At 50.6% G+C, this 12,480-nt stretch overlaps 1 protein-coding gene across 7 annotated transcripts in view; it reads left to right on the top strand.

The window, feature by feature from the left end:
• NLRP12 (NLR family pyrin domain containing 12) overlaps positions 1-12,239 on the top strand; it is a 31,062-nt gene extending 18,823 nt beyond the window's left edge. For 4 of the 7 annotated variants that reach the window (XM_036065439.2, XM_078063352.1, XM_036065441.2 and 1 more), the window contains 5 exons: positions 1,334-1,504; positions 3,885-4,055; positions 8,427-8,597; positions 10,544-10,714; positions 11,252-12,239. In XM_036065439.2, the coding sequence (XP_035921332.2) occupies positions 1,334-1,504; positions 3,885-4,055; positions 8,427-8,597; positions 10,544-10,714; positions 11,252-11,339 (772 nt within the window). In that variant the 3' untranslated portion in view covers positions 11,340-12,239. Of the gene's footprint in view, positions 1-1,333; positions 1,505-3,884; positions 4,056-5,912; positions 7,184-8,426; positions 8,598-9,405; positions 9,520-10,543; positions 10,715-11,251 lie in introns of those variants that run through there. The other 3 variants (XM_036065442.2, XM_036065443.2, XM_078063353.1) reach the window with 3 other exon arrangements.
• Positions 12,240-12,480: the final 241 nt, after the last annotated feature.

Genomic DNA, 12,480 nt, shown 5'->3' with positions numbered 1-12,480 from the left:
AACTCTGCCACACCAGTGGGGGGGCGTCCTACAGTTCCCTAACAGTTCAAGTCCATTCTGCCACCATCTACCTGGAGGTGGCGTCATGTCCCACAGGTGAGGGCTTGGTCCCCTGAGATGGCCCCCCGCTTCCCCCCACCCCCAGCTTCACTGTCAGTTACAAACCCCGGTTGTCACCTGGCTTCTGAACCTGCCTCGGGTTTGATTAATCTCCTGGGGTGGCTCAGAGAACTCAGGGAAACACTTACCTGTTTATTAAAGAATACGGTGAAGGATGCAGATGAACAGCCGGTGGAAGAGCCACATGGGGTGAGGTCTGGGAGGGTCCCAGAGCAGGAGCTTCTGCCCCACGGAGCTGGGGTGCGTCACTCTCTCGGCATGGACGTGTTCACCAGCCTGGAACCTCCGAGCTGTGTGCTCTTGGGGTTTTATGGAGCCTTCCTCTGTGGGCCGCAGATCGTTAACTCCATTTCCATCCCCTCCCCCTCTCTGGAGGAGGGTGGGGGGCAGGACTGAACGTTGCCAGCCTCTCATCCTGGCGTGGTCTCTCTGGTGCCCAGCTGCCCACGGGAGCCCACCTTTTAGAACCAGAGACACTCCTAGCGTTCTTGTCACATAGAAAATGCAGGGGTTTCAGGAGCCCTGTGTCAGGAACGGGGTGGGGGCAGAGACCAGCACATGAGTTTCCTACTGTCTCCTGCCACGTCCATCCCGTTGCTGACAGTGAACTCCTACTCAGCCTTTCGAGAACCATCTCAAACTCCCCAGAGAGTCTTCCCTAACTGTGCATGGTTTGCCAAACCTGAGTTAGGCGTCCCCTCCACCGTGATGGTTTTAATAAACAGTAGCTCACTGTCTGAGCACCTACTGCGTGCCCTGCGTGGTTCTACACCCTGTCCCTTTAGTAAAGTATGTAGTCCTTGCAACAACCTTAGGAAGCAGGTGCGATTATTATCCTTATTTTAGAGGCAATGAACCTAAGGCACAGCGGCAGCTCCCTGAAACATGAAACAGACTTGCTGACCGCTTGCTGGAGGGCGCAGGGCTAGTGAGCAGCAGAGATGGACGTACCCAGGTCTTGAGCTCTAGAGGCCCCACCCTGAGCCATGGTGCACTCCTGCCTCGATGACATCACCTTCACCAGAGGATACTTGCTTACCCCTCTGCATCATCAGACAGGACGCTCCTTGCTGGAAATGATGAAGTCTTGTTCATCTCTGAGCTGTAGTGACACGTGTAGGTTTGTGTTGGGTGATTCAAGGGGCTAGGGGATGAGCCAGCAGGATAGAGGACAGCAAGATGGCGGCCTCTTCAACGTGTCTTTCCTCCTGAGGTTGAGGAAGTGTCAGCTGGAGGCTGGGGCTTGCCAGGAGATCGCCTCCGTGCTCAGCACCAATCGACACCTGGTGGAGTTGGACCTGACGGGAAACGCACTGGAGGATTTGGGTCTGAGGCTGTTATGTCAAGGCTTGAGGCACCCAGTGTGTAGGCTGCAGATCCTGTGGTGAGTTCTTCATGGGGTCAACTTAAAACACAAGTCTCCTTGTATTGAGGGATGGTATGAAAATCCATCCACTGTCTGTGCGCCCATGTTTGTAACAGCCTTATTCACAAGAGCCCAAAGGTGGAAACAGCCCAAATGTCCATCCACAGGTGTCCATCCACAAACAAAATATGGCATATACATACGAGGGATATTACTCTATCTTTAAAAAAAGCGTGAAATTCTGACACATGCTCCGACGTGGATGAACCTGGAAGACATGATGTTAAGTGAAATGTCAATCACAAAAGGACAAAGATGATACGATTCCACTTATGACGTCCCTAGAATAGTCAAATCCAGACAGAAAGTAGAACAGTGGTTGCCATGGGACCAGGGCAGGAGGGAATGGGGAACTGTGCGGAGTTTGTGTTTGGGACCATGCAAAGTTCTGGACATGGATGGTGGTGATGGTTGCACGGCCTTGAGAATGTACTTAATGCCACTGAGTCGTACACTTAAAAATGGTTAAACGGGGCTGGTTCAGTTGGAAGAGGGTGTGACTCTTGATCCTGGGGGCATGAGTTCAAGCCCCATATTGGGTTGGGTATAGAGATGACTACATAAAAAGGTTAGAATGGTATAAAGTAAGCTTTACACTCAACGTGGGGCTCAAACTCAAGACCCCATCAAGAGTTGCATGCTCTGGGCGCCTGGGTGGCTCAGTCGTTAGGCGTCTGCCTTCGGCTCAGGTCATGATCCCGGGGTCCTGGGATCGAGCCCCACATCGGGCTCCCTGCTCAGCGGGAAACTTGCTTCTCCCTCTCCTACTCCCCCTGCTTGTGTCCCCTCTCTTGCTCTCTCTCTCTCTGTCAAATAAATCAATAAAAATATATATATATTTAAAAAAATGAGTTGCACGCTCTACCGACTGAGCCAGCCAGGCACCCCACGTGATATATATTTTACCACAATAAAACATAAATAAACAAACATCAAGGGGATAGTAACATCAGTGACAAGCACCATAGAGCCCCCTAAAATAAAGGCCTTCCGCAAAAACTCCTGTGGTCACCAATGACAGACACCCCATCTCAGTGTGGTTGAAGACAAGTGAATTTGTTGGCCTCTGTGACCAAGAAGTCCGGAGGGAAATACTGGTTTCAAGCACAGCTGAATCCAGGGACTCACGTGGTAAAATCAGGACTCTGTCTCTGTCTTCCCTTTCTATATATAGGAAGACACTTTGCTAAATGTCAACCGGGGACATCTTTGAGGGACAATAGTGTTTTCCTGCTCTATATTTGTATAAGTTAAGGCACTTCTAACAGCACCCCAAACACATCACTACAAACTTACGGCGTAGCACCAAAGAGAGGTTGAGGAATCACACGTGACGAGCACGGAAATGTTGTTCTGTATTTTCTTGATTATTTTAGCCAAGAAAATGCATTGCACTAAAAATAAAATAAAATACACATACCATAAAATTTACTGTCTTACGATTTTTTTTAAAGTAGTCTCTGCACCCAACGTGAGGCTCAAACTCACCACCCCAAGATCAAGAGTCGCACGCTCTACCAGCTGAGCCAGCCAGGCGCCCCTACCATCTCACCATTTTGAGGCATACAGTTCCGTGGTATTAAGCACATTCACACTGTTGTGCAAACATCACCACCGTCCATCTCCTGAACTTTCCATCTTGCAAAACTGAAACTGTCCGTTCAACACGGACTCCCCATCTCCCTCCCCCGGCCCCTGATAACCTCTGTTCTACTTTCTGTCTTTATGAATTTGACTACCATACGTACCTCTTATAAGTAGAATCACAAAGTGTGTGTGTGTGTGTGTGTGTGTGTGTGTGTGTGACTGGCTTAATTTACTCAGTACCCAGGACGCTGGGACCATGACCTGAGCCGAAGGCAGACGCTTAACGACTGAGCCACCCAGGCGTCTCTATTTTTTAATTTTTCATGGAGCTGCCATATTGTCTCCCACCGCCACTGTACCATTATTCATTCTTACCGACAGTGCATAAAGTTTCCAATTTCTTCACGTCCTTGCCAACGCTTGTGATTTTCAGGTTCTTTTTTTTTTTAATTCTTAAAAAACTGTATTATTATCATTTTTTATAATGGCTATCCTAATGGTTGTGACGTGGTGTCTCGTGGTGGTCTTGATTTGCATTTTCCTAATGATGAGTGGTGCCGAGCATCTTTTCATGTGATTTTGGACCACTTGTTTCCTTTCTGTGGAGAAATGTCTATTCAAAGCTTTTGCCCATTTTTTTTAAAAAAATGAGTTGTATGTTTGAAAACTATTACGATTGGGGAGAGGGAGGATAAAATTGGCGCTGTGTGGAAAACACTCCATGATGCATGCTGAATTGGATTTTCTGCAGGTTGAAGATTTGCCGCCTCACTGCGGCTGCCTGTGAGGATCTCGCCTCCACCCTCAGCGTGAACCAGAGCCTGATGGAGCTGGATCTAAGCCTGAATGACCTGGGGGACCCCGGGGTGCTGCTGCTGTGTGAGGGCCTCAGGCATCCCCAGTGCAAGCTTCAGACCCTCCGGTGAGTCCTGCTTTGCTCACCATCATCCGAGTCCAAATCCACAGCCCTTGCTCTTATGTCTGGGCTCAATGGGGTCACGCTCACTCCCCTCTTCTCGTAACTAACCTCTTAAGATTTTTCTGCCATAGGGCCTTTGTACAAGCTGTTCTTTCTTCCTGGGATGCCCTTCTGCTTTGCTAACCCCCCTTTTACCCTGGTGACATCTGTTTTATCTGTTAGGACTCAAAACAAATGCTTCTTCCCCATGCATGCCTTCCCTAACCCTTGAATAGGGTCTAGATTCCTAGCTGTGGGATTTAATTTGATCTTATGCTTCTCAGCATCACTCATTAAAACTCGTCATTCGTGTGCATGGGTGTGATCTTCCAAAAGTGCAGAAGCTGTATCAGCTCTATACTCTGATGGCCACTATAAGACCTGGCTCAGGGGTGTTTGGAAATACATATATTTTTTTTAAATTTTTTTTATTGTTATGTTAATCCCCATACATTACATCATTAGTTTTACATATAGTGTTCCATGATTCATTGTTTGTGCATAACACCCAGTGCTCCATGCAGAACGTGCCCTCCTCAATACCCATCACCAGGCTAACCCATCCTCCCACCCCCCTCCCCTCTAGAACCCTCAGTTTGTTTTTCAGAGTCCATCGTCTCTCATGGTTCTTCTCCCCCTCCGTGGAAATACATATATTTTATTTTAATTTTTTATTAAGTTTTTTTGTTTTAAGTCCAAGTTAGTTAACATATTTTTTTAAAGATTTTTATTTATTTATTTGACAGATAGAGACATAGCGAGAGAGGGAACACAAGCAGGGGGAGTGCGAGAGGGGGAAGCAGGCTTCCCGCGGAGCAGGGAGCCCGATGCGGGGCTCGATCCCAGGACCCTGGGATCATGACCTGAGCCGAAGGCAGACGCCTAACGACTGAGCCACCCACGCGCCCTAGTTAACGTATTTTTAAATGAGTGAATGCATGAATACACCCAAGGAACAAAAAGAAAATGCAGAAGGCTGTCAATTTTCAGAAAATCATTTTTGGGGGCGTCAAAGGAGAGTCTGTCTGTCTGTCCTACAAAAGCCTCATCTACTATCTGATGTCGTTCACGCTGGAGGGATTTTTTTTCCTTTCGAGACATTGTGAATCGCGTACCTTCTATTGCTTTTGTTACGTTTGGAGAAGTGCCCTGTTTCTTCACATTCTTCTCTCCACCCCATCCGGTACCACAGTATCACTATGGACCCACACACGCCTCTGCTTTAATTCTGTCTCCTTCATTGGCACCCCGAAGCTCATCGGCAGGCATGCCTGTCTCACTTTGATGTGAACGATACATCTCACCAATGTCCCCGCCGCACTTACCATTATACATTCAGGATGTGCTGACCTGGTCCAGACTTATCTACCGCGTTCCTTTGAGCTGACCAGCATGCCATCCTCTGCAAACACCAGAGGCTGTGGAGTCGTGGCCCTCCCCCCACCCCCACTCTGCTGTTCCTTCTTGTCCGTGTCCCTTTCTGAACCCCAGTGAGATCCCACCCCCAGGGGCAGAGTCGCACACTCAGCCTGCATTTGCATCCTTGGTATCGCAACCCTTCTGAATAGCTCTCTAGAAAGATCGGCAGTTTACTCTTCCACCCGCAATTTAGGAAAGCTACTTTGCCGGTTATCTTTATGGTTATTCAACTTTCTATCTTTAAAGCCCTGGTGGGTGTAAAATGTTCTTAAATGGCATTTCCGTGTTGAGTATCTCTTCATGTGCTTATCAGCTTTTTCGGTTTCCCCATTCTGTGAATTGCCTATTCGTATAATTTATTGATTTCTTTGGTATGTGTCCTACATTTCTCTTGATGCGCAGATGTTCCCTGCTCCAGACGTTAATCTTTTGTTGACTGCATACCTTGGAAGTGTCTGCTCAGCAGGTCACCAATCTGTCAAATTGTGGATGCTTTCATCAAACGTTTGAGGTCAAATCCATATGTATTTCTATGACTTATATTCTTGTGACAGGTCTAAGAAATCCTCTGCCAGGCACCTGGCTGGCTCAGTTGGTGAAGCAGGCTGACTCTTGACCTCGAGGTTGTGAGTTCAAGCCCCACGTTGGGTGTAGATTACTAAAATAAATAAGTAAAACTTAAAAAAAAAAAAAAGGAATCCTTTGCTAGTACACCATTGCAGGTGTATTCAGTTTCTTCTTTGTGTTTACAGGTTTGGTTAGGCAGGGTTCGATTTTCTTTTTCTAATTTTTGTGATGCCATTTAATAAAGGACCCATGCTTTCCTTGCTGATTTGTGACGCCAGCCCTATTGCAAACTATTTTCCCATATTGCAGTTTTGTTTTTTTTTTTTTTAGGTTTATTTATTTAAGTAATCTCTACATCTAACACGGGGCTCGAACTCATGATCCTGATATCAAGAGTCCCTTGCTCTTCCGCCTAAGCCAACCAGGCGCCCTCTCCCCCAGTCCATGCTCTCCACGTGTCTGTGCTCCTAATCTAATTTCCTGCCCTTGTAATTTCTGTAATTTGTTACATGCTCCACTGTTAGGAAGAGTCTGTCTTTTGCTTTTTGTTTTTGCAGATTTTCAGTTATTCATAGATATTTATTCTGCCGTTAAATTTTATTTATTTAAGAAAAAGATTTTATTTATTTATTAGAGAGAGAGAGAGAGAGAGAACGAGCAGTGGGGAGGGGCAGAGGGAGAGAGAGAAGCCAACTCCCGGCTAAGGAGGAAGCCCAACGTGATGTGGGGGTGGGGGTGGGGCCTCCGGCTGAATCCCAGGACTGGGAGATCATGACCTAAGGCGAAGGCAGATGCGTAACTATCTGAGCCACCCAGGCGCCCTTCTGCCATTAAATTTTAGGATGCATTAAAAAAAAATTCTTTTTAGAACACATCGGTCCAGTTACCCCAGCGTGGCTCTTATTGACTGAGGCCAGGCTCCTTCTCTTGTCCAGACACATCAGGCCAGCCAGACGTTTACATTTACACAGATCCTGCGCGTCACCCTCGAAGGAAACGAGAGTTCAGGGTTTCACCGCATGGGAGCTATCTCAGGCAGAAATGTCTGAAAACTAGGAAAAAAATACTATACTATGAAATATAGCACTTCTGACTCTCTGAAGCCCCCACACAGTCTTCCGACCGTGGCCGAGGGCGCCCCAGGTCTGTGACCTTGAGCAGTGCATGGCGTCGGTCTGTCGGGGCCTGGGAGCTCACAGGTGTGGTAACAACGGGTGTGACACAATTTTCCACCCCGCGGCTATCGCCAGGAGCAAAGGAAGTAATGCTTACAAATCACTTGCTGTTAGGGAGCCTGGCTGGCTCAGTCAGAAGAGCATCTAACTCTTGATTTTGGGGTCGTGAGTTTGAACCCCACGTTGGGTGTGGGGATTACTTAAAATAAAGACAAGACAAGACAGGGAGACCTATGTAAATCCCTTGTTGTTACCGGTCCATGTGTTCAGAAAATCCCCGTGTTGAAGTCTCAGCCTCCAGGCCCTCAGAGGGTGGCCTCCGGTGGAAATGCGGGTCTGGAGGCTGGAAGCTGGGAGATCAGGTGTCGGCCAGGGCTCCATTATCGAAACTGGGAGGGGCACAACCCAGCCCAGTACAGGGCTGTTGCAGATAAAATTAGTTCAGGTGGGGCGCCTGGGTGGCTCAGTCAGTTGAGCGTCTGCCTTCAGCTCAGGTCATGATCCCAGGGTCCTGGGATCGAGCCCCGCATCGGGCTCCCTGCTCCGCGGGGAGCCTGCTTCTCCCTCTCCCTCTGCCGCTCCCCCTGCTTGTGCTCTCTCTCTCTCTCTGTCAAATAAATAAATAAAATCTTAAAAAAAAAAAAAATTAGTTCAGGTGAGGGCCTGCTGGAGTGGGGCAGCCCCGAATAAGGTGTCCTCACGAAGAGGGAAGAGGGGAAATTCGGACACAGGGCACACACAGGAGGCCGCAGTGTGAACGTGGGGGCAGAGATCGGGGTGATGCTTAAGGCCAAAGACCCCCCGGGGCAGAGCCTGGAGCAGGTTCTCAGGGCCGCGGGGGATCCAGGCTCGCAGCGCCGTGAGACAGTCAGTTTCTACCCTGTGAGTCACCAGCGGGGGTACTCGTTACAGTAGCTGCTGGACGCTCATACCCGGGCACCCGTCCGATGCCCAGCTCATACCCTGGCAGCCGTCCGATGCCCAGCCCATACCAAATATTCCTGTGTTCCTTCCTTCCCGCTCCCCTCTCTCTTTCTTGTTTCTCTCTCCCTTCTGCCTGCCCACCCGCCTGCCCCTTGCTTCTCCCTTCTGTCTGGGGGCGCCCGGCACGAGAGCCCTCCCCGGGGACGTCTGCGGGCTGAGTGCGCTGGGCTCTGGGCGTCCTGTCTTCCAGGTTGGGCATTTGCAGGCTCAGCTCGGCCGCCTGTGAGGGTGTCTGCTCGGTGCTCCGGGTCAACCCCCACCTTCGGGAACTGGACCTGAGCTTCAATGACCTGGGGGACGCGGGCATGTGGCCGCTGTGCGAGGGGCTGCAACACCCCACCTGCAGGCTCCAGAAACTGTGGTGAGCCCCGGGCGCCGGGACGGGTGGGGTCCCGGTGGGGGGGGCGCGTCCTTGTCCTTGTGTTCTCTTCGTGGAAGGGCCATCCCTCCACGGCCCTGGAAGACACCGGGAGCCCCGAGAGGTGGACAGAAAAGCTGCAAACAGCTCACGGAGGAATTCGTTCTCTGTGGGGTGCAAACACAAAATGCCTCACTTTCCCTTCGCCCATTGCCTGTAAACATTTTCTGTAAAATTCCCCTTTCTGTTGACATTTACTTGCGCAGATGCCTGGCTCTTCAGTGACCTTTATAGAATAAAAAATCAGTCTGCTGCAGTGTGAATTCCAGCCAAATGTGAATTGTCCCTTCCTCCTCCTTCTTTCTCCTTGGAACCTGCCTGGCCCCCACCCCGAATGACTGTCTGTTTCTACTGTGGTCGTTTCTGAGTCTCTCGATTATCTGGGGCCCTGGGTAGGTGGGCATTGAGACGGGGGCTCAGGGACAGCACTTTCCCCTTATTGGTGCTGCTAGGGTCCCAGGCTGTCAGTATCCCCCCCCCCCCATCTGGCAGGTATCCAAAGGCCACCTCTGTCTTTGGGATCACATGCGTGTTCTTACGGGACCCCCCCCCAGGAAGTGCCCCAACTGCCCACTCTCCTGACATGGAATCTGGGTCGACCTCCTTGCATAGCCCCCTCCCCCACCACGGGTCTCACCCTAACCTTCCTCTCCTGACCCTTCTGCACCACGCTGGTTTTTTCTCTTCCTCTGCAAGTCCAGAGCTGTTGTCTTGTACCTCCTTTCGGAAGCTGGCATCTCTCGTCTCACAGGCTCAGCGAAACGACGATTAAAATATTTCCACTTAGCATCCCAGCTGTGACGGTACTGCTTTCCGACGGTTGCTGCAAGGACTAAATGACGAAGCAAACAAAGCCCTTAGCAAGGTGCTCAGCACAGAGTTGGCCTTCAGCATACACTACTACCTGTTCTTATTGTAACAGCAGAGAATGCAGGGAAGAAACACAATGGGAGGCAGATCAGAAATCAGAGAGAATCAGATGGCACACTGTTTGGGCAGGTGGCAGCCCAATTCATACTGGCTCCTGGGGGAAGAAAAAAGGAGGGCTTATTGACGTGTCACTGATCTTGCTTCAGGCATGGCTTGATCTAAGTGTTTGGACACTTTTTTTTTTTAAGATTTTATTTATTTATTTGATATAGAAAGGGAGAGCACAAGCAGGTGGAGTGGCAGGCAGAGGGAGAGGGAGAAGCAGGCTCCCCGCTGAGGAAGAAGTCCGACGTGGGGCTCGATCCCAGGACCCTGGGATCATGACCTGAGCCAAAGGCAGCCCTCCACCGCCTGAGCCACCCAGACGCCCCTAGGTGTTTGGACTCGTGATCTCTATTATCTTCCGTACTTTTTGCTGTATTGATTCCTCTGTTGAATAAGTTTAGCCTTGATCCTGCTTGATGGCAAAACACCTGCAGCTCTAAGGACTTCTTCTTACCAGGTCTAAGTCCTGAAAGAAAAGCTCCAGGAAGCAAGTAAGGTTCTGATTCACCCGTTTGGGGTGGGTCCTCTGTCCAACTGAAACCATTCATGGTAACTGGAGACATGGAAACCAACCAACTCAGGCCTGGATCCTGAGCTTAAGGACAGTGTGAACCCCAGATGGACAGAGACTGGGGTTTCAATGAGAAATTGGGGTTGAATTACCAGGAAGGGAAGTGGGTACTTGACTGCAAAATCAGTGGGCATCCGAGAGAGATGGAGCTGTGAATTAACAAGCGTCCTTAAACGCCTCTCTTAAATGTTTTCCATCACCACGTTGGCCTTAACCAGGACCAGCTGGGTTCTACTCTGCTTTCTCTTAAATTGGTCCTCTGAAAACATCACCCTGAATCCCTCTCAAGAGACTTTCCAAAATAGCTCCTTATGTTTCTTTAACCACTCCTGGTCTTCCACAGGCTGGATAGCTGTGGTCTCACAACCAAAGCTTGTGAGGATCTTTCTTCCGCCCTCGGGGTCAGCCAGACCCTGACGGAGCTCTATCTGACCCACAACGCCCTGGGGAACGCAGGGGTCAGGCTGCTCTGCAAGGGGCTGAGTCATCCTGGCTGCAAACTTCGAGTCCTCTGGTGAGAGACGGGTTTCTGGTTCTGAAGGAGGCAGGGGCGTGGGGCTTGGAGGTGGGAGTGAGGGTCGGTAATCGAGATCCATGGTTCAGATGGACAAATAAGCTAGAAAATTTGGAAACATTTCCTTCGTGCGCTGATGTGTGCAATTAGCGTGGATTGTCCTCGCTAGCTGGGTGACTTTGGGTAATTCACTGAGGACCGACTTCCTAATCTGTCAGATGAGGCCGTTGTAGCTTAGAGAGAATCTGGAATTACTCTGCCAGGCCTCAAGTTCTAATTCTGTCACTTGGCAGTTTTGTGATGGGTTTCTGCAAATCGTTCCACCTCTTGGCTCCTCAGTATCCCCCAAACTGAATGAGCCGGCACAGGTCAGGGACATACGCTGGTGTATAGCTTGGAGTCCAGCCTGGTTCCCGATGAGATCTGGTTTCCAACGAAGTACCAGATAATGAAATTATGGTAATAAGGCAGGAGGCGTGATAGATTCGAATGCCACAGCAGTGGCCTGGAATAATGTGTCCCGCTCTGTGTCCTAAGGTTATTTGGAATGGACCTGAATAAAAGGACCCACAGAAGACTGGCAGCCCTTCGGCTAATGAAACCTCACCTGGACATCGGTTGCTGAACAACCACTGGCTGTTCTCTTGGAGTCAGGACAGAGGAAGGTGATCCCAGGACCAGCGCGTTAGTCAACGTGATGATCAGGCTCTTTTATCTCCTGCAAACTCCCACGCAGGATAAATCCCTTCTGCTTGGGGACTGTCATCAACATGTGATGGAGCGTGGAACATTAGTTTTGGGAATGCGGATGTCATGGAGAGAACTTAGGACAGGGCCCCAGATGGTTCTCAGCAGAGGGTGATTTTGCACCCCTCTCCCTCCCTGGGGCACTTGGCAATGTCAGGAGACATTGGGGTGGTGCTGGGAGCTACTGGATGTAGTGGGTGGAGGCCCTGGATCCTCCCAAACATCCCGCAAAGGACAAGACAGCCCCCTACGGCTAGTGTTTAGTTAAAATGACATTTGTGCGAGGTTGAGAAACCTCGCTCAAGGACCAGCGGTGCAATGGGGGTGCCAGGCAGCGTGCCTTAGGACGCTGGTCATGCCAGCGGGCACACCCGCAGCCTGGCGGTCTTGTTCTGCGCGTGGTCCTGCCGCCGGGCTGGAGGCAGGTGCACCCCGGTTGGACCCCTTGCCAGGGCTAGCCGACTGCAGGCCGGCCAAGCACCTGTACCGTGCTGTGGTAAGAACTCGAACCAACCCAGGTTCTCCCTGTTGGGAGATAGGGAACCTCAGCCCCAGCCGGTGACGGGCCGGAACCCCCAAGGACACCGTGAGCATGCCGCTCGCACTGAAGCCCTAAGTGAAGGTGTCTGGGAAAGACTGGAGCTTCCTAGGAAGCAGAGGTAATTTGTCGAGGAACCCGTGACTTGTAATCCATGGATGTCTGGAAAGGGAAGTAAATCAGATTCCGCAGACGTCATTCCTGTGGGCATCAATAAACGTCCCACGAATGGTCACATCACACTGGGCTCCTGGAAATCCAGCCCTTTCCATGACTGAGGCCCCCTGTAGCGTGTCTGGCCTCCAGCCCCGCCCCCCCCAACAGCCCCACAGGTCATGGCCAAGGCCCTTTGCTGGAGCTGAAGCAGAAACATGGGCCCGATGCGCAGACCCTGGGCTGCCTCTCGCGGAGGGCCCAGTAAGGTCCGTGGGAGGCTCTTGGGAGGATGAAGGTTCAACAGGATGCCTTGTAAGGCGGCGTT

Source organism: Halichoerus grypus, chromosome 15, assembly GCF_964656455.1.
Source record: "Halichoerus grypus chromosome 15, mHalGry1.hap1.1, whole genome shotgun sequence".
Classification (NCBI taxonomy): Eukaryota; Metazoa; Chordata; class Mammalia; order Carnivora; family Phocidae; genus Halichoerus; species Halichoerus grypus.
Note: the sequence above shows the minus strand (reverse complement) of the source record. Positions and strands in the feature narration are given on the sequence as shown.